Source organism: Manis javanica, chromosome 6 (genome assembly GCF_040802235.1).
Source record: "Manis javanica isolate MJ-LG chromosome 6, MJ_LKY, whole genome shotgun sequence".
NCBI lineage: Eukaryota > Metazoa > Chordata > Mammalia > Pholidota > Manidae > Manis > Manis javanica.
Window position 1 is genome coordinate 50,254,260 of NC_133161.1, and position 23,694 is coordinate 50,277,953.

The 23,694-nt window shown below is 35.7% G+C and overlaps 1 protein-coding gene across 7 annotated transcripts in view; it reads right to left on the minus strand.

Annotated features, from left to right (window-relative positions):
- The window catches only part of PALS2 (protein associated with LIN7 2, MAGUK p55 family member), a 155,820-nt gene that overhangs the window by 46,016 nt on the left and 86,110 nt on the right, over positions 1–23,694 (minus strand). For 6 of the 7 annotated variants that reach the window (XM_073238687.1, XM_073238686.1, XM_073238688.1 and 3 more), the window contains 3 exons: positions 23,383–23,535; positions 14,678–14,905; positions 584–625 (listed from right to left, as the gene is read on the minus strand). In XM_073238687.1, the coding sequence (XP_073094788.1) occupies positions 584–625; positions 14,678–14,905; positions 23,383–23,535 (423 nt within the window). The remainder of the gene's footprint in view (positions 1–583; positions 626–14,677; positions 14,906–23,382; positions 23,536–23,694) is intronic. The other variant, XM_073238691.1, reaches the window with a different exon arrangement.

The following is a 23,694-nucleotide window of genomic DNA, read 5'->3' on the forward strand; positions in this document are numbered from 1 at the left end:
CATATTTATAGAAATTCTGATTTTATCTTCTAAGTAATTAGCATTAATTAACAGGTAAACTTTAGCAAGCAGGAAAGCACATAATTAGTCAAAACAATGCTATTTTTTATTTGTTTATCATACTTCCATAAATATAATCAAACACGATATTCAAATAATGCAAGTACATACATTATATTATTAGTGTGGTAAAATATAATGTGATGGATGCATACTAAAATAATTTAAAACAACTAAATTTGGTAATGTGACAAAATTTTAGTTATTTACAGTTAGATGATTTTGATAGAAAGCATTCAGAACATTACAATAGCTTGGAAGAGCTCAATATTAATGCTTTCTAAAATCAGTAAGCCAATAATTTTTTTCCTGACATACAATTTAGAAATATCTAAAAAGCAAAAGCACACAAACAATATTAAGATTGCTAACATGTGACAACTGACTAACTTGATAATGGCATGCAGTTCAATGTTTTGGCAATGGAAAGAAATCCCAAATGATTTAGTTTAATTAAGGTAAATTTAGTTGGCTGATAAGACAGAAAAATGGTACCAGAGAATGTCCTGGAATGACACCATACCTGACAGGCGTGTGCTGGATGCCTCTCCATATTGATGCAACTCTAAAAATATATTTTTCATTGCATAAATAAAGCCAGACTTTAACTGATAATTAACAAAATATAAACAAACTACTAGTCCATTTTATTACTTCACCCATTTGGTAAAGCAACTACTCCCCTAATTAATTGTTCATAATACCTGAAATTATAAATGAAGAAGCAAAAAGAAGTGTTTGAGATGAGACTGAGAAACAGGATGGTATACAAAGTTTTAAAAATACTGATCATAAAGCATTTCTTCTCAAAAAATTTGCACTGAATGAAGAGTAAAGAGCATCCTGCCATTTAAGCATGAATGTGTTTATCATTCTTATCTGTGGGACAGACTATATTTTCTAACCTTAAAACTCAGATTTACTGAGATAGTCCAAATTTCAAATACTCACTTCCCTACTTCCATTAAATTGTTCTGGAAATGTCATTATTGTGGAACAAACCACATCTCTCAAATATAGATTTCTTCTAGAGATGTTAGAGTAGACAGACAGCCAGATATGAGCAGGGACGGGAGTGGGGACTTTGGCCAGCTAGTTTACATTCTACACATTCCATGTAAGCTGTCCTCAGAAGTGTGGAGTGGGAATAGCAACCGGCCAAAACCAGCTGGTTCCAAAATGGAGGAGAAGCTACAAAATTCACCCCAAAATACATTATATCCCATGACCTTGACATTAGCACTGTGGTTTTGACCCACCTCATGGGGGGCAATTGCTATGACAGTTCCAGTGAGAATGAAATACAGTAAAAAACTCCCTAACCTGGCATGAGGGTGGAGTAAGCCCAAACTCTCAGAAAACTCCACCATTCCCTCTGAAACCTAGTCCCACTTAGTAAATACTAATCTTCCTTTACATAAAAAAGCTCCCTATTGTAAGCTAGGGGAGTACTCAACCCTTGAGTGTGTACTTTCACTTGTCTTTAAACTTATTTCCCAACAAACTCCTAAAGCTTGAATTCTTTTTTGTGATGAGACCAAGAATCTGTCTCTGGTACTAGAAGAAACCATTGTTACTTTTTCACTTATCAAAAAAGATTTGGAGCATTATAGTCGGGCTCAAAAACTCAGATTAACCTGGTTTTACTTTGAACTTTGAAAATGTGTCTGAAAAATCAATTAGCCTACCTTTGATCTAAGCATTTTATAATCTTAAAATCATTACAGATTTGACTAGATTTAACAATTATGTTTTATTAAATGCATTTTAAAGTGTCTTGCCAATAGAAATGGATGTAGATGTTCATTTATTTAAAAAAATGACTAAACACAACCAATCAAAATATTTTAATCTCATACTCTTATCACTAAAACAAAGAACTGAATGACCAATAACCTAAATTAGATGGAACAGGGAAAGGAGGTACAAAATGGCTTTTAAACATAGGAGGAGATATCAAAACTCATTTAGAGTAAGAAGTACAAATTAAAGCTATCACAATAATATTTTCTTCCTGTTGGATTAGACAAAATCCAAATATTCTGTTGACTGGACTATGGGCCAATAGGCAATTTCCTAACAGGTTGGTGGAAGATTTGGTTCAATCCCTTTGGAAGACAATTTGGCAATAGCTACCAAAATCACAAACACAAAGCCCTCTGACCCAGTAGTCCACTTCTGGGAATGTATTCAAATAGCAATGTTGCTCAGACATACAAAATAATTTATGTACAAGACTATTAACAACTGAATGAATTATTCCTAATGGCAAAAGATTGGAAGTAATCTAACTGCTTAACAATAAGAAATTGGTTAAACAAATATGGTAAATCTATGTAATCCAACACTATGCGGCTACTGTAAAAGGTGGAGAGGTGATGTGTTTGAAGAGGCAGTCTATGTACCAATAAGATCCTCAAGACACATGGTTAAGTAAAAAAAAAAAAAAAAAGATCAGAATAGGGTGTATACTACGTAACCTTTTCATGAAAAAGGAGGTAGAGGGGAATAAGTGTAATTTTTATATACTTGCATATGAATAAATGAACTCTGAAAAAAACTAATAGCATGGTTTCTTATGGGGGATTGATAATTAGGTTGGTAGTGGATTTAGGAGGACTGAGAAGATTTCAACTGAGTACCTATTTATTTCTTATATTTTGAACAATTGGAATGATTCACCTATTCAAAAATTAAATTATTTATAATATAAGTGGATACAAATATAAAAGTATTATGTCATAAATGTTAATATTAATAAATAATATTCATGTGGTAATAAAAGATAAATGACTTCTACTTCTAAGATGAACCAACAAGGACCCTCCAACCTGAAACTAAAATATTGAACAAAATATATGAAATGTTTAAAACAACAAAGAAGATGGTGATCCCTAAAAAATGGAAATAAACAAGATGAGCTACACAATTGCCCAAGCTAACTGAACAGTGAATGTTTCCAAGTTGTAACTCAGGAAGGGAAAGTGTACGTGGTAGTCTCCAAGTTGAGGAGATGAGCTGGGAGATCAGAGAGATCAAAGTGGCTACAGTGCACACAACAGAGTAATCAGTGATTCTTCTGATTCAGGAAAGGGCTGCACAGATAAAGTGCTCGAGAACTGCAGAGGACTCCCTCAGGTCTTCAGCTGAGTACTGATCAGTGCATATATATGAGAAATACAAGTCAGGTAAAGAATAAGAATTATAGGGAAAAATATCAGGTCATATAGGGACAGGAATACTTTCTGTTCTTAACAGAATATGTGAAAAACTTCCTAATACATGAGGTACTGAGTACTCAGAAGGGTTGTGCCCTAGACTTAATCCTACTCGTTGACCTAACAAATCTAAGAAAGATCTGAAAGGATCAAACTGCTCCCAAGTAAATTAAGTATCCTAAAACAAAGCTTAAGAATATTTCTAAGAATATAAAAATATCTATTACTCAACAAGGTAAAATTCATGATTTTTGGCAGCCAATCAAAAATGACCAGGCATGCTTATATAAGCAGGAATATAAACCCAAAATGTGGAGAAAAATTAATAAAATTAAGAGTCATCTATAAATGACAAGTATGATTGAATTAGTAGACATAGACATTAAAACAGGTATTTTCAACTTTACATATTGTATTCATATGTTCAAGAAACTGGAGGAGGGATTAGGCATGTTAGGCAGAAACATGGCAGATATAAAAAATTGAAATTACTAGAGATGAAAACCAAAATATCTGAGATGAAAAGTATACCAGATATGATTAAAAGCAGGCTAGACATTGCAGAAGACAACATTAATAAACCTGAAGACACAGCAATAAAAACTATCCAACATGAAAAGCAGGAAGAAAATTTATTTACTGAAATAAATGAACAGTCTCAGTGAGCTCTGGGACAACATCAAGGAGCATAAGGCATGTATAACTGGTGTTACCAAAGGAGATATATATGTATATTAATAGTCTTTTCAACAAGTAAAGCTGGAAAAATAGGATATCTATATGAAAAAAAAAAACAACCCTTCCCTTTTATCTGTATCCTGCACCCCATAAAAAAACTCAGAGTAGATGGATCATAGAGCTAGATGTAACGCATAAACTATGACACTTTTAGGATAAAATCTTTACGACCTTGGATTATATGAAGATTTTTATTTTTTACACAATACAAGAAAAGCATGATCTGTAAAAGAAAGATACGGATCAATTGGACTTCATCATAATTAAGAACTTTTGATCTTTGTATTATACTATTAAGAAAATGAAGACAGGCTTTTTCACTGTGAGAAAATCTTTGTAAATTATAATTCTGATAAAGTACTCATATTCCAGAATACATAAAGGACTCTTCAAACTAAATAATAAGAAAACAAACAACTAAAAAAAAACGGGTAAGAGATGTTAAGAAGATACATCACCAAAGCACAATAAGCGTGGCAAATAAGCACATTAAAAGATGTTCAGCACTTGTACTTGTTAGGGAAATGCAAAATAAAATTATAATGAGATCTTGCTACACACCTTTTAGAATGGCTAAAATTATGAAGACTGTTTATGCCAAATGTCAGCGAGATGTGCAGTAACTGAACTCTCATGTAACACTGGTGGAAACACAAACTGATATAACCCTTTTGGCATTTCTTTAATAGTTCACTATATATATATATATATATATATATATATATATATATATATACCTGTCACATGACCTAATCCTTCAAGTTCTAGGTATTTACCCATGAGACTTATATGTCAATGTCTCTAGCATCTTTATTTGTAACAGCCCCAAACTAGAAACAAAAATGTTCATCAGCCAGTTAATGGATAAATGAACTGTGGTATAGCTGAGCAATGGAATACTACTTATCAATAAAAAGGAGTTACTGAATCACATAAAAAGATGGAGATACCCCAAAATAATTTTGCTGAGTGAAAAAAGTCATATCTAAAAAACAAAAACAAAGCAAAAGCAAAGAAAGGCTTCATGATGCATGATTCCATGTATATAAATATATGGAAAATGTAAACTAATCTATAGTGACAGAAAGCAGAGAAGCACTTACTTGGGATGAGGGGAAAGGGAGCAGAAGAGAAGGAAAACAGCTAACCCCTGAACAACATGGGGGCTAGGAGTGCTGACACCCCACACAGTCAAAAACCCATGCCTAATTTCTCACTCCCCCAAAGCTTGAAGCTTGACTACTAATGGCCTGTCAACCAGAGGCTTTAAAAATAACACAGTAGATTAACACACATTTTGTGTATATATATATATATATATATATATATATAATATATTGTATTCTTATAATAAAGTAAGCTAGAAAGAAGAAAATGTTTTTTCAAACTGTCTCAAATCTTCAAAAAAATTTCCAATATAGTTATTGAAAAAAATCTGCATATAAGTGGACCCATGCAGTTCAAACAGGTGTTGTTCAAGGGTATTGTACAAATAGGTATAAGCAAACTTCTGGGGTGACTGATATTCTTGATTGTGTTAATGGTTTCACAGATGCATATATGTGTACACATCTATCAATTTGTATACTTCAAATATATGCTATTTATATAAAGTTTAACTCAAATATATTTTTAACAAGATAAAAACAGTAAAATTACTGAAAAATAAAATATTGCACAAGAATATGCTGTGCCTATGCAAAAGACAATAATTAGTGGGAGAAAAAAAGTTAAATGGATGACAAGGCTGGTGAAACAGCTCTACCATGACCCTTATGTGAAGTCAGAAGGTGGCTGGTGATTTGTGTTGTCTGAACATGGTGCAAGTGTTGCTTACACACCCCCATTCTCAAGCCACTGTTTCAGGTCCATTTTAGTTTGCACATCAAGAGTGACAAGGTGATGAACACAGCAGTAACACTTGCAAAGAAGTTCTCCACGACAATACCAGATGAGTGAGGAAGGATGTTATTTTTCTGAAGATTTTCAAAGAATATGAACTCAGCCTACTCACTTAAGTGTACACATACACACACACTTTGAGATCAGCAAGGAGAGTAAAATATATGTTTGGTTAAAAAGGTTTTGAGGGGCAATTACTCTCCTACTTGGTAAATATTCATCTGTGGCCCACAAATTTAAGCTTCTGTTAGTAAAAAGAAACGTATTACAAAGATCTGTTAACCTAAGTTGCTCAGAATTACACTAATAATTCCTAATTTAAATCATACTTGAATCATTGGTCCATGAAAGGCCTGCTTTTATTGTTTATTTCAATAGTTTTAATAATAAATAAACAGCCATGAACTTGCCACCCAAAACAGAGGCTAGAACCTTAAGTGTCCTCCTGTACCATTCCATTCCATCCCATCACCTGGCTTCCTGAGCCAAGGTAAACCTTACCCTGAATCTTAAGTTCACAAATTCCTTACTTTCCTTTTTGTATAGTTATATTGCATCTATATACATTCTGCAAAACTATGTACTGACTTATTTTAAACTTAAGCAAATAGTATTTTGCTATATGCATGTAATCTTTGGTATCTGCATGCTTGTTGACATGTTTCCATCATATATATATATATATATATTATATATATATATATATATATATATAAAATATATATATATTTTATATATATATATATATAAAACAAATGCTCTCAGGTATTACTGTGTCTTAGTATATGTGAATATTCAACTTTGATAATGCAAACTTTATTCCCCAATGCAGTTACATTTATAGCAATTTATAAGGCCACCAAATATGTAGAAGAAATACTATAGATTCATATGTATAATTTTTGCCAACTGAGTGTTATAGAATGGCATCTCACACTGTGATTTTTTAATATCCCTTCATATGTTCACTGACCAGGTGTGTTTTTTTACTTGATTTGTGTATGTAGAGTGAAACAGGAACACAATTTAATATATTATCCCTATAAATGACCTATTTAATTCACTGCATAGTATCTACTTTTCTCACTGTAAGAGACATCATCTTATCAAAGTCATCTCTGGGTGCAGGTCTCTTTCTGAACTCTCTACTCCATGATCATTCTATTTCCATGCCGACACACCAACATCTTAATTCCTATACATTAAAAATAAACACCTACTCCTGCTTTTCTACCTTAAAGTGTCTTGGCTGTTCACCTTGTCAAATACTATGAAAACCCCTATTGGAATTTTTATTGGAATCTCTTTTAAGTCTACAAGTCAAAAGAAAACTGACATTTTCAAAATATTGTTTTACTGCCCATGAACATAACATATCTGTTTAATTTTTTTTTTTTTGCATAGAGGCCTTGAATTTCTTTTTACTATTAAGGTATCATTGACATATACTCTAATGAATGTTTCACAAGAAAAACACTGTGGTTATTACATTCGCCCTTATTATCGAGTTCCCTACCACATACCCCTTGCAGTCACTGTCTATCAGTGTAGTAAGATCCACAGAGTCCCTATTTGTCTTCTCTGAGTTACACTGTCTTTCCAGTGACCCCACACACACCATGTGCACCAATCATGATACCCCACAATCGCCTTCTCCCTCCCCAACCCCTCCCCTTTGGTAACCACTAGTTCCTTCTTGGAGTCTGAGTCTGCTGCTATTTTGTTCCTTCAGTTTTGCTTCATTGTTATACTCTATAAATGAGGGAAATCATTTTGTATTTGTCTTTCTATGCCTGACGTATTTCACTGAGCATAATATCCTCTAGCTCCACCCATGTTGTTGCAAATGGTAGCATTTGTTTCTTTCTTATGGCTGAATAGTAATATTCCATTGTGTATATGTACCCCCTCTTCTTGATCCATTCACCTACTGATAGACACTTAGGTTGCTTCCATATCTTGGCTATTGTAGACAGTGCTGCAATAAAGATAGGGGTGCATAAATCTTTTTGAATCTGAGAAATTATATTTTTTGGGTAAATTCCTAAGAGTGGAATTCCTAGGTCAAATGGTACTTCTGTTTTTAGTATTTTGAGGAACCTCCATATTGCTTTCCACAATGGTTGAACTAGTTTACATTTCTACCAGCAGTGTAGGAGGGTTTTCCTTTCTCCACATACTCACCAGCATTAGTTGTTCCTAGTCTTTCCTATGTTGGCCATCCTAACTGGTGTGAGGTGATATTTCATTGTGGTTTTAATTTGCATTTCTCTGATAATTAGCAATGTGGAGCATCTTTTCACATGCCTGTTGGCCATCTGAATTTCTTCTTTGGGGAACTGTCTGTTCACATCTTCTGCCATTTTTTAATAGGGTTTTTTGCTTTTTGAGTGTTAAGGAGTGTGAGTTCTTTATATATTTTGGATGTCAACCCCTTGTTGGATATGTTGTTTAAAATATATTCTCCCATACTATAGGATACCTTTTTGTTCTGCTGATGGTGTCCTTTACTGTACAGAAGCTTTTTAGCTTGATGTAGTCCCATTTGTTCATTTTTTATTTTGCTTCCCTTGCCCAAGGAAATGCGTTCAGGAAAAAGTTGCTCATGTTTATATTCAAGAGATTTTTGCCTATGTTGTCTTCTGAGAGTTTTATGGTTTCATGACTTACATTCAGGTCTTTGATCCATTTTGAGTTTACTTTTGTGTATGGGGTTAAACAATTATCCAGTTTCATTCTCTTGCATGTACCTGTCCAGTTTTGCCAACACCAGTTGTTGAAGAGGCTGTCATTTCCCCATTGCACATGGCTCCTTTATCATATATTAGTTGACCATATATGCTTGGGTTAATATCTGGGCTTTCAGTGTGTTCCATTGGTCTATGGTTCTGTTCTTGTGCCAGTACCAAATTGTCTTGATTACCATGGCTTTGTAGTAGAGCTTGAAGTCAAGTGGTGTAATCCCCTCCATTTTATTCTTCCTTCTCAGGATTGCTTGGCTATTCAGGGTCTTTTGTGGTTCCATATGAATTTTAGAACTATTTGCTCTAGTTGAAGAATGCTGTTGGTATTTTGATAGGGATTGCATTAGGCAGGATGGACATTTTGACAATATTAATTTGAACAGTTTAACTTTTTCCTTGCCAATCTGGATGCCTTTTCTTTCTTTGTGTTGTCTGAATGCTGTGGCTAGGACCTCCAGAACTATGTTGAATTAAAGTGGGAGAGTGGGCATCCTTGTGTTGTTCCTGATCTTAAAGGAAATGGTTTCAGCTTCTCACTGTTAAGTATGATGTTGTCTGTGGATTTGTCATATATGACCTTTATTATGGTGAGGTACTTGACCTTTATACCCATTTTGTTGAGAATTTTTATCATGAACAGATGTTGAATTTTGTCGAATGCATTTTTGGCATCTATGAAGATGATCATGTGGTTTTTGTCTGTCTTTTTGTTGATGTGGTGGATGATGTTGATGGATTTTCAAATGTTGTACCATCCTTGCATCCCTGGAATAAATCCTACTTGATCATGATGGGTGATCTTTTTTATGTATTTTTGAATTCGGTTAGCTAATATTTTGTTTAGTATTTCTGCATCTATGTTCATCAGGGATATTGGTCTGTAATTTTCTTTTTTTCTGGTGTCTTTGCCTGGTTTTGGCATATTAGAGTGATGCTGGCCTCATAGAATGAGTTTGGGAGTATTCCCTCCTCTTCTACTTTTTGGAAAATTTTAAGGAGAATGGATATTAGATCCTCACTAAATGTTTGATAAAATTCAGCAGTGAAACTGTTTTATTTTTCTCGATTTTATTTATTTATGCTCTAATCTTTATTATGTCCCTCCTCCTACTGACTTTGGGCCTTATTTGTTCTTCTTTTTCTAGTTTCATTAATTGTGAGTTTAGACTGTTCATATGGGATTCTTCTTTTCTGAGGTAGGCCTGTATTGCAATATATTTCCCATTTAGCATGGCCTTTGCTATGTCCCCCAGATTTTGCAGCATTGAATTATTGCTGTCATTTGTCTCCATATATTACTTGATCTCTGTTTTTATTTGGTCATTGATCCATTGATTATTTAGGAGCATGTTATTACACCTCCATGTGTTTGTGGGAATTTTTTATTTTCTTTGTGTAATTTATTTCTAGTTTCATACCTTTTGTGGTCTGAGAAGCTGGTTGGTACAATTCCAATATTTTTGAATTTACTGAATCTCTTTTTGTTTCCTAGCATATGATCTGCTCTTGAAAATGTTCCATGTGCTCTTGAGAAGAATGTGTATCCTGTTGCTTTTGGATGGAGTGTTCTGTAGATGTCCGTTAGGTCCTTCTGTTCTAATATGTTGTTTAGTGCCTCTGTCTCCTTACTTATTTTCTGTCTGGTTGATTTGTCCTTTGGAGTGAGTGGTGTGTTAATTAATGTCTCCCAAAATGAATGCATTGCATTCTATTTCCCACTTTAATTCTGTTAGTATTTGTTTCACATATGTAGGTGATCCTGTGTTGAGTGCATAGATATTTATAATGGTCATACCCTCTTGTTGGACTGAACCCTTTATCATTATGTAATGTGCTTCTTTGTCTCGTTACTTTCTTTGTTTTGAAGTCTACTTTGTCTGATACAAGTACTGCAACTCCTGCTTTTTTCTCCGTATTAGTTGCATGAAATATCTTTTTCCATCCCTTCATTTTTAGTCTGTGTATGTCTTTGGGTTTGAAGTGAGTCTCTTGTGGGTCTTGTTTTTTTATCCATTCAGTGACTCTTTGTCTTTTGATTGGTACATTCAGACCATTTCCATTTAGGGTGATTATCAATAGGTATGTACTCATTGCCATTGCAGGCTTTAGATTTGTGGTTACCAAAGGTTGAAGGGTAATTCCCTTACTATCTAACAATCTAATTTAACTCACTTACTGCACTATTACAAACACAACCTAGCAGTTTTTTTCACTGTCTCAGCTCTCACAGTATCTTTAATCCGACTCCTTGAAGCTTTGAATTTTTTTTTTAGATTTATTCCTAGACATAATGTGACATTCTCCGACTCTACTTTAAATGTCATCTTACTACATTTCTAGAGTTTGCTGATGACATACAGAAATGCAACTGGCTTTTGTATATTAATCTTATTTTCAAATACCTTGCTAAACTCTATTATTTTGAATACTTTATATAGTTTTGGGGAGTGTCTATGCAAAAAATATTATTTGAAAATAATAAGTTTTCTTTTCTCCTTTCCAAACATTTTGCTTCTATAATTTATTTTTGCCTTTTTGTGCTTATGGAACTTTCAATAAAATACTGAATAGAAGTGTTGCTAATGAACACCCTTCCTCTTTAGTTCTTAACTTTTTGTCACTAGGCAGATTTTATTAATCTTTTTTTGAACTTTATGTTCTGACTTGTTTGGCATAATTAATTTCAAAGAAATAATTGTGTAATAACAATAATTTAAAAAGCAATGTCCAATAGCCTAGGAATTTATAATAATTGTAGTTCACTTTTCATTACATCCTAGGTAAAATTTTTTAAAGCAGTCAAAATTATTCCTTTTAGAAGTTTAATCAATTCCATTTCCTAATTATTGGAAGCTACATCAAAATTCTGAGCAAGATCACTCTCCTTCCCAAAAGCAAGTGGTGCTTTCCCATGCAGCTTCTGTCGTTTCTTCAGCTTATAGATACCAAACTGGTGTAAGATGCCAGGTGGCATTTCTTTGTCTCAACATGGCTGGTAATGGTGAAGTACTTGCTGTCAGAGATGTGGAGCATTAGGCTTGTTAAAGTGGATCGCTATTCCCTGATTTGCAAATAATATATTTACTACTTCAGTATCAGAGATGTTGTTTATTCCTAGTTTCTTAATGGAGAACTGAAGATTTTTATCATTTTGCTATAACATGTATTTGTTACATAATCTGTTACTCTATATGTCTCGGGGCAGTTTCTTTTTACCTATGCACAATTATGCCTGACATTTGTCAAATTATCTTAGTTTGTGACAGGTTCTTTCATCATCTTAGTAGAGTGAAAATGAGGCTTTGTGGGGGACTTGGAGAGGTGCTCAAGTGGTCTTGGGCAGGCCAGTTGGGATTCTAGTGTCCAACATTAAAGAGAATGCCTCCGATGTCCAGTGATCCAAAGTAATGTTTATTCTAGTGTTTATAAAAAACAAGATTAATGGGATTCCTGCTGTTCCTAATTTACTAAACTCTTTTTAAAAAATCATGGTTATTGAATTTTATCAAATCCTCTATTGAGGTTTATCTCTTTTAATCAGTTAATGTGCTTAGTTACCCATATGGATTTTCTAATTAAATTTCATATGCTAATATTTTGTTGAGAATTTTTACATGCATATCCTTGAGTGAAATAGCACTAAAATTTTATTTCTTAAAATATTTTTTATACCCAGGTCAGTTGGCCTCAAAGATGACTAAAAGAGAATTCCCATCAGTTTGGCCTGAATGAGTAAATGGAATTATGAGCAGCCTTTGGGACCAAACCTACATGTAAGTTGAAGAACTTTACAATTAGCTACAATGTCTAACTTACCTTGGTCTTTACAGTTAAAAATAGAGATTCTTAGATCTCATCTTGGATTTTCACTAAGCACCTGAAGTGGCTTTTGATAAAAAGAAGCTGTTGACCATGCTGTGAAAACCACCACCCTGGTAGGGAGCGCTCCTGGCTTCCATGTACTCTCACAGCAATGCAGAGGATGAGTTGAGACTGGCCCAACAGGACTACATGGAAGCTTTTTAGCCCAAGTTAGGAGGCTAAATGCCCCTTCCTTCCCCACAGTACCTCTTAGTATTATGACCACAGATGGACCAAGACAGTCCTTGTTTATGCCTATTGTTCCAGCATAATTAAATAATCGTTTCCCTTTTCACTTTAAAAAATATCCCAATTTGCGTATGTTTTAGCTTTCCATTGGAAGCCTTCATGTTATAGCCTCTTTCTTTTTATGACAAGGATAGGCCTGAGACTGCCTCAGGCATGGATGACCTCTACTACCCTACTTCAATCTCCCAGTTACAAAGGCTAAAAAGAACCTGAATTTGAGAAGGCATAAGTTCCAGAAAAATTTATGCCTAAAATTGGATTACATATCCTTGCATTTCATGCAATTCAGACCAGTTTACCAGGTGCAGAATGCATGAAGGAATTTGGGCCAAAGCCCTAGCTATGAACATTACTGTTAAATATTAGCCATTAAAAAGTTTTTTTTCACTTGTACAAGTCCATTATAGCCATGGTGACTTAGTAAGAATCCTGGAGCTTGGATCACCAGGAAAAAAAAAAATCTTTCTATCACAACTGACACATAACAATAAAAAATAAATAAATCTTAGTTTCTACTTTTCCAATCTACTCAGGTCCAAATGGAAATGTGCCAATTAAGGAGTAAAGTAGTCTGAGAAATATTAGTGAAATGAAATGTCTAATTCCTATACTATTTCTTTCATGAGTTTTTTCCTTGAAGATGAGGTCCCTACCTTCATTTCAACTGAAGTTCATGGCAAGCCTATTTATTTTCAGAAGTCCAATTTACATACTAAAATTCACGACTAAATATTTTATCCTCCAAAGAACAACATAGAACAGGTATTCATCACGTTTCAAAGAATTGTACTGAAATATAAATTCTCATGTTAACATTATAAAAGTAAGTACACTGGGAGTATCTTATGTAAAAAACAATTTCATTCATAGGTGCAAAAATAAATTTGTGGAATAACCTTTAATAATTAAAGGCATCAATCTAAAACACTGATAAATATTTCCTACTTGTACATTATCTAGTGTTGAAAACCCTCTCCTTAGTTCCAACACTCCCAACATAGTTGTTGACTCTTTCTTTGCAGTGATTCATTCCCCTTCCTTTACAGTCACCATTATACTACCGCTACCTCATCGCCACCACATGTAACAGCAGCAGGACCTACTTGTTAAGCACTTGCTGTGTGCCAGGCCCTGGCACTCTTAATCCTGCGACAATCTTCTGAGAAAGGAAATATCATCCCCAGGTATATAAATGAGAAAATGAAGCACAGGGAGGAAAGCTGGTGAGGGGCAGCACAGAACCCATGCAGCCATCTTCACTTCCATTGGGTTATCTTTCACCAATCACCTGTGCCTTTGAAAACCTGCTTCATGGTCACAATCGTTTCTCTGCCTTTCGTTCAACATAATGAGGCTGGAGGATCACTGCCATTAAAACATTCCCTTGTCCAGTAAAATATTTCATCTAAAAATCAGTTACAAAAACCAGATCAAATGCGTACAAACCAGGTGTTCAAGATTCTTCTCAAGCTGTACCCATCCGACCTTTCTGGTCTCATTCTCTGTTCAGCCCATCACGTGAACACAATGCTAGGGGTGATTGGGACTACATTCTTACCTTCTCATGGCAAGCACTCCAGTGTCTGCAACATAATGGTGTCAAAAGCGCTTGCTAGATTAATGACTAAAAGGCTTTATAGTTTCTCTGATATCTAGCATTACGTTCCTAATGCCAGAGCTCATTGTGTTCCCAAAGAAATTTCCTTACTGCTTCCTTAATGACATAGTATTAATTGCTAAAAATTTCAAAAATTCACCCATGACAAATGAAGGCAATTTAGAACAATTAGACAGTTTTTCCTTTTCTCTTTAGCAAAAGAGTAGAAACCAGTGGTTGGTATAACCCAACAGTGTGATTAAAGAAATAAAAGTATTGTTAACATTACCAAATATTTTATTACTAACCTGTTGAGGAGTAATGGTGTCTCTATAGCTTGGCAAAATCTTTAGGGTGACACTTCCACTAATATTTTTTAGTAATTCTTGTAACTCCTTTGGATTGCTTCCAACCTCATGGCCATTGACTTCTTTAATGATATCTCCCACATGAAGCAGACCTTGTCGATCTATCATTCCTCCATGAAGAATTCGGGCGATTACCAGATCATTATTTTCAACCCTAAATGTCACACCCTAAATGAAATAAGGAATGTACTTATCATTGATTTGTAGATTATTAGGAAGAAATCTTAACTATTCATGAAGATATGTGTATTTTATTTTTTTTTCTTTTTTTTTTTTGAGAGGACATCTCTCATATTTATTGATCAGATGGTCGTTAACAACAATAAAATTTTGTATAGGGGAGTCAATGCATAATCATTAATCAACCCCAAGCCTAATTCTCAACAGTTTCCAATCTTCTAAAGCATAACAAACAAGTTCTTAGATGGTGAACAAGTTCTTACATAGTGAATAAGTTCTTACATGGTGAACAGACGAAGGGCAGTCATATCACAGAAACTTTCAGTTTTGATCACGCATCATGAACTATAAACAATCAGGTCAATTAAGATTATTCATTTGATTTTTATACTTGATTTATATGTGAATCCCACATTTCTCCATTATTATTATTATTATTATTATTAATAAAATGCTGAAGTGGTAGGTAGATGTAAGATAAAGGAAGAAAACACAGTTTAGTGCTATAAGAGGGCAAATGTAGATGATCAGGTGTGTGCCTATAGACTAAGTATTAATCCAAGCTAGACAAGGGCAAAAAAACATCCACAGATGCAGAAGATTTCTCTCGACACAGGGGGGGTGAGGTTCTAAGCCTCACCTCTGTTGATCCCCAATTTCTCACCTGATGGCACCCCTGCGACTGTGCCTGTCTTAGGTTGTTCCTCCCTTGAGGAATCTTACCCGTCTCTGGCTAACCAGTCATCTTCCGGGACGTTACAAGGAGATGTAAAGTTGGTAAGTGAGAGAGAAGCCATATTGTTTGAAAAGGTTAGCTTTTTACTTCTTTGCAGATTTATGCCCTGTGGCTTCTATGCCCAGCATTTGTCTTGAGGTATCTTTACCACTTGGAGGAATTATGATACTCAGTAAATTTGATATGAGGCACGAATTCTATTTAAGGGTTGTAATTAGGAAGGAAGAAAAGCTATAGAAGTAGCAGACGGAAGAAAACATGGGAAGATTGATTATTTCTTTGACATATCTTCTTGTAGTGTAACATAAACATGTATAGGTTTTAAACTACTGATTAAATTGCGTGGACACATTAACATAATAGGAATAGAGCTACATAACCAAAGCAGACCTACAATTACCAGCCATATCCAGTGAAACCAAGAAAACCAGTTAGGCACCCTAGGCATTTCTGAAAACTTATCAATGATATGATGGATATTGTCTAACTGAATTTGAATAGTTTGAGAAAAATCAGACAAATTAAAACAACACATTCCTGGGAACTGTTCACATCCCATATGTTCTTTTAACAGTAGATAGACTATATTTGCAAGATTTTGGAGTGCTGCAACTTGCACTTCTCCTAATTCTTGGTTGAGTTCTGACAGTAAAGATGCAGTCAAATTTGTCATTTTACTGTATGCACAGGCCAGCTTAGATATCTCCTTCTTCATTCCAATGGCAAGTCCAGGAACCGGTGGGATGAATGCAGCTACAACTGCAACAGCACCAGGATCTTTGTTGAAGTTTTTTAGTGGTCATCTTCTGGAATGACTCTTCCAGAGAATGTTGATGTTGGAAGTTCTTCTTCATACTGTATCTTAATTCATTTTCTGGGTAGCCAAATTAGGCTTTGATCCTCTGTGTAAACACAAACAAACTCTTTGCCCACGCTTTGATATGCCCTTTGTGAAGAACTTATTGGAGATCACCACACAGGAACTGATTTTTTTTTAATTGAAGAGAAAGGAATATTATAAGAAAAATGTACTTCCATAGCTGATCGTCTGACAGCCTTTAAAGGACCAAAATTAAGGATATTTAAAGCATGCATTAATTGGTGATTTACAGTTAGTTTTATCCTCTTAGGGAGTAATCCCCCTTTTCTTTCTTTTTTTGTAATCATTAATCTACAATTACATGAAAAATATTATGTTTACTAGGCTCTCCCCTATACCAGGTCCCCCCCACAAACCCCTTTACAGTCACTGTCCATCAGCATAGCAATATGTTGTAGAGTCACTACTGCTCTTCTCTGTGTTGTACAGGCCTCCCCTTTCTCCCAACCACCCATTATGCATGCTAATCATAATACCCCCTTTCTTTTCCCCACCCCGCTTATCCCTCCCTACCCACCCATCCTCCCCAGTCCCTTTCCCTTTGGTACCTGTTAGTCCATTGTTGGGTTCTGTGATTCTGCTGCTGTTTTGTTCCTTCAGTTTTTCCTTTGTTCTTATACTCCACAGATGAGTGAAATCATTTGGTATTTCTCTTTCTCCGTTTGGCTTATTTCACTGAGCATCATACCCTCTAGCTCCATCCATGTTGTTGCAAATGGTAGGATTTGTTTTCTTCTTATGGCTGAATAATATTCCACTGTGTATATGTACCACATTTTCTTTACCCATTCCTCTACTGATGGACACTTAGGTTGCTTCCAATTCTTGGCTATTGTAAACAGTGCTGCGATAAACATAGGGGTGCATCTGTCTTTTTCAAACTTGAGTGCTGCATTCATAGGGTAAATTCCTAGAAGTGCAATTTCTGGGTCAAATGGTAAGTCTATTTTGAGCATTTTGAGGAACCTCCATACTGTTTTCAACAATGGTTGAACTAATTTACATTCCCACCAGCAGTGTAGGAGGGTTCCCCTTTCTCCACAGCTTCGCCAACATTTCTTGTTGTTTGTCTTTTGGATGGTAGCCATTCTTACTGCTGTGAGGTGATACCTCATTGTGGTTTTAATTTGCATTTCTCTGATAATTAGCAATGTGGAGCATCTTTTCATGTGTCTGTTGGCCATCTGTATTTCTTTTTTGGAGAACTGTCTGTTCAGTTCCTCTGCCCATTTTTTAATTGGATTATTTGTTTTTTGTTTGTTGAGGTGGCTGAGCTCTTTATATATATATTGGACGTAAACCCTTTATCGGATCTGTCATTTACAAATATATTCTCCCATACTGTAGGGTTCCTTTTTGTTCTATTGATGGTGTCTTTTGCTGTACAGAAGCTTTTCAGCTTGACATCGTCCCACTTGTTCATTTTTGCTACTGTTTTCCTTGCCCAGGGAGATATGTTCAAGAAGAGGTCACTCACGTTTATGTCTAAGAGATTTTTGCCTATGTTTTTTTCTAAGAGTTTTATTGTTTCATGACTTACATTCAGGTCTTTGATCCATTTTGAATTTACTTTTGCGTATGGGGTTAGACAATGGTCCAGTTTCATTCTCCTGCATGTAGCTGTCCAGTTTTGCCAGCACCATCTGATGAAGAGACTGTCATTTCCCCATTGTGTGTCCATGGCTCCTTTATCAAACATTAATTGACCATATATGTTTGAGTTAATATCTGGAGTCTCTAATCTGTTCCACTGGTCTGTGGCTCTGTTCTTGTGCCAGTACCAAATTGTCTTGATTACTATGGCTTTGTAGTAGAGCTTGAAGTTGGGGAGTGAGATCCCCCCTACTTTATTCTTCTTTCTCAGGATTGCTTTGGCTATTTGGGGTCTTTGGTGTTTCCATATGAATTTTTGAACGATTTGTTCCAGTTTGTCTAAGAATGTTGCTGGTAATTTGATAGGGATTGCATCAAATCTGTATATTGCTTTGGTCAGGATGGCCATTTTGACGATATTGATTCTTCCTAGCCACAAGCATGGGATGACTTTCCAGTTGTTAGTGTCCCCTTTAATTTCTCTTAAGAGTGACTTGTAGTATTCAGGGTAGAGGTCTTTCACTTGTTTGGTTAGGTTTATTCGTAGGTATTTTATTCTTTTTGATGCTATTGTGAATGGACTTGTTTTCCTGATTTCTCTTTCTATTGGTTCATTGTTAGTGTATAGGAAAGCCACAGATTTCTGTGTGTTAATTTTGTATCCTGCAACTTTGCTGTATTCCGATATCAGTTCTAGTAGTTTTGGAGTGGAGTCTTTAGGGTTTTTTATGTACAGTATCATGTCATCCCCAAATAGTGACAGTTTAACTTCTTCACCAATCTGGATTCCTTGTATTTCTTTGTTTTGTCTGATTGCCGTGGCTAGGACCTCCAGTACTATGTTAAATAGCAGTGGGGAGAGTGGGCATCCCTGTCTTGTTCCCGATCTTAGAGGAAAAGCTTTCAGCTTCTTGCTGTTCAGTATGATGTTGGCTGTGGGTTTATCAGATATGGCCTTTATTATGCTGAGGTACTTACCCTCTATACCCATTTTGTTGAGAGTTTTTACCATGAATGGATGTTGAATTTTGTCAAATGCTTTTTCAGCATCTATGGAGAGAATCATGTGGTTTTTGTCCTTCTTTTTGTTGATGTGGTGAATGATGTTGATGGATTTTTGAATGTTGTACCATCCTTGCATCCCTGGGATGAATCCCACTTGGTCATGGTGTATGATCCCTTTGATATATTTTTTAATTCGGTTTGCTAATATTTTATTGAGTATTTTTGCATCTACGTTCATTAGGGATATTGGTCTGTAATTTTCTTTTTTGGTGGGGTCTTTGCCTGGTTTTGGTATTAGGGTGATGTTGGCTTCATAGAATGAGTTTGGGAGGATTTCCTCCTCTTCTATTTTTTGGAAATCTTTAAGGAGAATGGGTATTATGTCTTCTCTGTGTATCTAATAAATCCCGAGGTAAATCCGTCCAGCCTGGGGGTTTTGTTCTTGGGTAGTTTTTTGATTACCGTTTCAATTTCTTTGCTGATAATTGGTTTATTTAACTACTGTGTTTCTTCCTTGGTCAGTCTTGGAAGGTTGTATTTTTCTCAGAAGTTGTCCATTTTTTCTAGGTTTTCCAGCTTGTTGGCATGTAGGTTTTCATAGTCGTCTTTAATAATTCTTTGTATTTCTGTGGAGTCTGTCATGATTTTTCCGTTCTCATTTCTGATTCTGTTGATTTGTGTTGATTCTCTTTTTCTCTTAATAAGTTTGGCTAGAAGCTTATCTATTTTGTTCATTTTCTCAAAGAACCAGCTCTTGGTTTCATTGATTTTTGCTATTGTTTTATTCTTCCCAATTTTGCTTATTTCTTCTCTGATCTTTATTATGTCCCTCCTTCTGCTGACTTTAGGCCTCATTTTTTCTTCTTTTTTCAGTTTGGATCATTGTGATGTTAGACTATTCATTTGGGATTGTTCTTCCTTCTTCAAGTGTGCCTGGATCGCTATATACTTTTCTCTTAAGACTGCTTTCGCTGCATCCTGCAGAAGTTGGGGCTTTGTGTTGTTGTTATTTGTTTCCATTTATTCCTTGATCTCTATTTTAATTGGTTCGTTGATTCAGTGATTATTTAGGAGCATGTTATTAAGTCTCCATGTGTTTGTGAGCCTTTTTGTGTTCTTTGTAGAATTTATTTCTAGTTTTATACCTTTGTGGTCTGAAAAGTTGGTTGGTAGAATTTCAATATTTTGGAATTTACTGAGGCTCTTTTTGTGAGCTAGTATGTGGTCTATTCTGGAGAATGTTCCATGTGCACTTGAGAAGAATGTGTATCCTGTTGCTTTTGGATGTAAAGTTCTATAGATGTCTATTAGGTTCATCTGTTCTAGTGTGTTGTTCAGTGCCTCAATGTCCTTACTTATTTTCTGCCCGGTGGATCTATCCTTTGGGGTGAGTGGCGTGTTGAAGTCTCCTAAAATGAATGCATTGCAGTCTATTTCACCCTTTAGTTCTGTTAGTATTTGTTTCACATATGCTTGTGCTCCTGTGTTGGGTGCATATATATTTAGAATGGTTATATCCACTTGTTGGACTGAGCCCTTTATCATTATGTAGTGTCCTTCTTTATCTCTTGTTACTTTCTTTGTTTTGAAGTCTATTTTGTCTGATATTAGTACTGCAAGCCCTGCTTTCTTCTCTCTGTTGTTTGCCTGAAATGTGTTTTTCCATCACTTGACTTTTAGTCTGTGCATGTCTTTGGGTTTGAGGTGAGTTTCTTGTAAGCAGCATATAGATGGGTCTTGCTTTTTTATCCATTCTATTACTCTGTGTCTTTTGATTGGTGCATTCAGTCCATTTACATTTAGGGTGACTATTGAAAGATATGTACTTATTGCCATTGCAGGCTTTAGATTCGTGGTTACCAAAGGTTCAAGGTTAGCCTCTTTAGTATCTTACTGCCTAACTTAGCTTGCTTATTGAGCTGTTATATACACTGTCTGGAGATTCTTTTCTTCTCTCCCTTCTTATTCCTCCGCCTCCCTTATTCATATGTTGTGTGTTTTGTTCTGTGCTCTTTTTAGGAGTGCTCCCATCTAGAGCAGTCCCTGTAAGATGCCCTGTAGAGGTGGTTTGTGGGAAGCAAATTCCTTCAGCTTTTGCTTGTCTGGGAATTGTTTAATCCCACCATCATATTTAAATGATAGTCGTGCTGGATACAGTATCCTTGGTTCAAGGCCCTTCTGTTTCATTGCATTAAATATATCATGCCATTCTCTTCTGGCCTGTAGGGTTTCTGTCAAGAAGTCTGATGTTAGCCTGATGGGTTTTCTTTATAGGTGACCTTTTTCTCTCTAGCTGCCTTTAAAACTCTTTCCTTGTCCTTGATCTTTGCCATTTTAATTATTATGTGTCTTGGTGTTGTCCTCCTTGGGTCCTTTCTGTTGGGAGTTCTGTGTATTTCCATGGTCTGTTTGATTATTTCCTCCCCCAGTTTGGGGAAGTTCTCAGCAATTATTTCTTCAAAGACACTTTCTATCCCTTTTTCTCTCTCTTCTTCCTCTGGTACCCCTATAATGCAGATATTGTTCCTTTTGGATTGGTCACACAGTTCTCTTAATATTGTTTCATTCCTGGAGATCCTTTTATCTCTCTCTGCATCAGCTTCTATGCATTCCTCTTCTCTGGTTTCTATTCCATCAATGGCCTCGTGCATCTTGTCCATTCTGCTCATAAATCCTTCCAGAGTTTGTTTCACTTCTGTAATGTCCTTTCGGGCATCTGTAATCTCCCTCCAGACTTCATCCCTTAGCTCTTGTATATTTCTCTGCATCCCCGTCAGCATGTTTATGATTTTTATTTTGAATTCTTTTTCAGGAAGACTGGTTAGGTCTCTCTCCTTCTCAGGTGTTGATGCTGTCATCTTTGTCTGCCTGTAATTTTGCCTTTTCATGGTGACAGAGATAGTTTGTAGCGCTGGCAGAAATGACGGCTGGAAGAACTTTCCTTCTTGTTGGTTTGTGGCCTTCCTCTCCTGGTAGAACAGTGACCTGTAGTGGCTTGTGCTGCGCAGCTGGGTGCAGACAGGGCTTCTCATTCCTGCCTGGCTACTATGGAGTTTATCTCCGCTGTTGCTGTGGGCATGACTTGCTTCAGGCTGCTGCTCCGATATGGTGGAGCCCCATTGGAGGGGGAGTGGCCGGGAGGCTATTTATCTCCATGAGGGGCATTTGTGCTCCCTGCTGCCCAGGGGTTTAGAGTGTCCAGAGTGTCCCAGGATGCTTCCGTCCAGTTTTAGGGTCCCTGTCCCTTTAAGACTTCCAAAAAGCACCCCTTTGTGAGGCGCTGGGTTCTCTCAGGTGTGGATGTGGTCTGGATGTTGTCCTGTGTCCTCTGGTCTCTATTCTAGGAGGAGTTTTCTTTGTTATATTTTCATAAATATATGTGGTTTTGGGAGGAGATTTCCACTGCTCTACTCATGCCGCCATCTTGGCTCCACCTCTATATTTTCTCATATAAAAAATCATGAATGTATATAAATGTATATAAAAATCATGAATACATATATGTACAAAAATAATTGTAAAAGTTCATGAATATGTATATATGAGAAAAAATTCTAAATGATTCAATTTTTTCAACTTTTCCCATGTTCTCTCCTGTCTCAATATTCCAATCTCATTAAACTATATGCAACTGTGACAACATATACCACCCTGTAAGAGGACTTCATGGTAAGGTTAGCCTTAAAAATGAAATACGTACTAGACTGTATTCCACAGGATAAAAGAAGTTCAAAGGAGCAAGAAAAATTTATCTGTGTATTCTGATGGTCTTGTTTCTGGCTCTTCTTTTTTTCCACTTCACTGTTCTTAAAGTCAGGACCCAAAAATAATAACTCCAGCGGGAACAGTATACTCACTACTCAGAGTCCTATCATGTCTTCAATTTTTAATAACCATTTTCTTCTGTGTTTTGTTTTTGTCATTAGCAAGCAACCTGAGTTCATTACTTCAAAGGGGATTTAAAGAAATGGAGTAGTTATCTCCTGAAATTTTTGCTACACAGTGGCGAACTTCTTCTGGCCTCTGTTTTGGTTTAACTTTTCATTTGCATTTAATTTTGTGTGTTAAATCAAGTCAAGAGAGAGCATCAGCTGTGTATTTATAGACACGCCCAAAAAGGCTGATAAAACATACACAAACTAACGTTTTCCTAATAATACAAATTATTAAAAGGAAAAAAAGTGAGATAGTGACTGAGCCACAAACATGTCAGATTTCAGACTTAAAAAAGGCACTGATTTATCTACTCACCAATGGCTCCCCAGCTCTTTTGTGGATACCAAGAATACGAATGGCATCTACTGGTAGCAACTGATTATTGATAGAAGAATTATTCATTTCTGGGCTTGATGGCAGTGAATCATAACACTTTGATGCCACAATATCATGGGCCTCTAAGAGTGACTATAAGGATTCAAAACAGTCTGTGGTTATTAATTACTGACAGAATAAGTTATTAAAAATAACAGTCTATTATCCCAGGGGAGTACTAAAAATTTCCAAGGCCTGTATTATTAAACTCCCAAATATGAGTTAAGCCAAATTTACAGAGAATATTTTAAA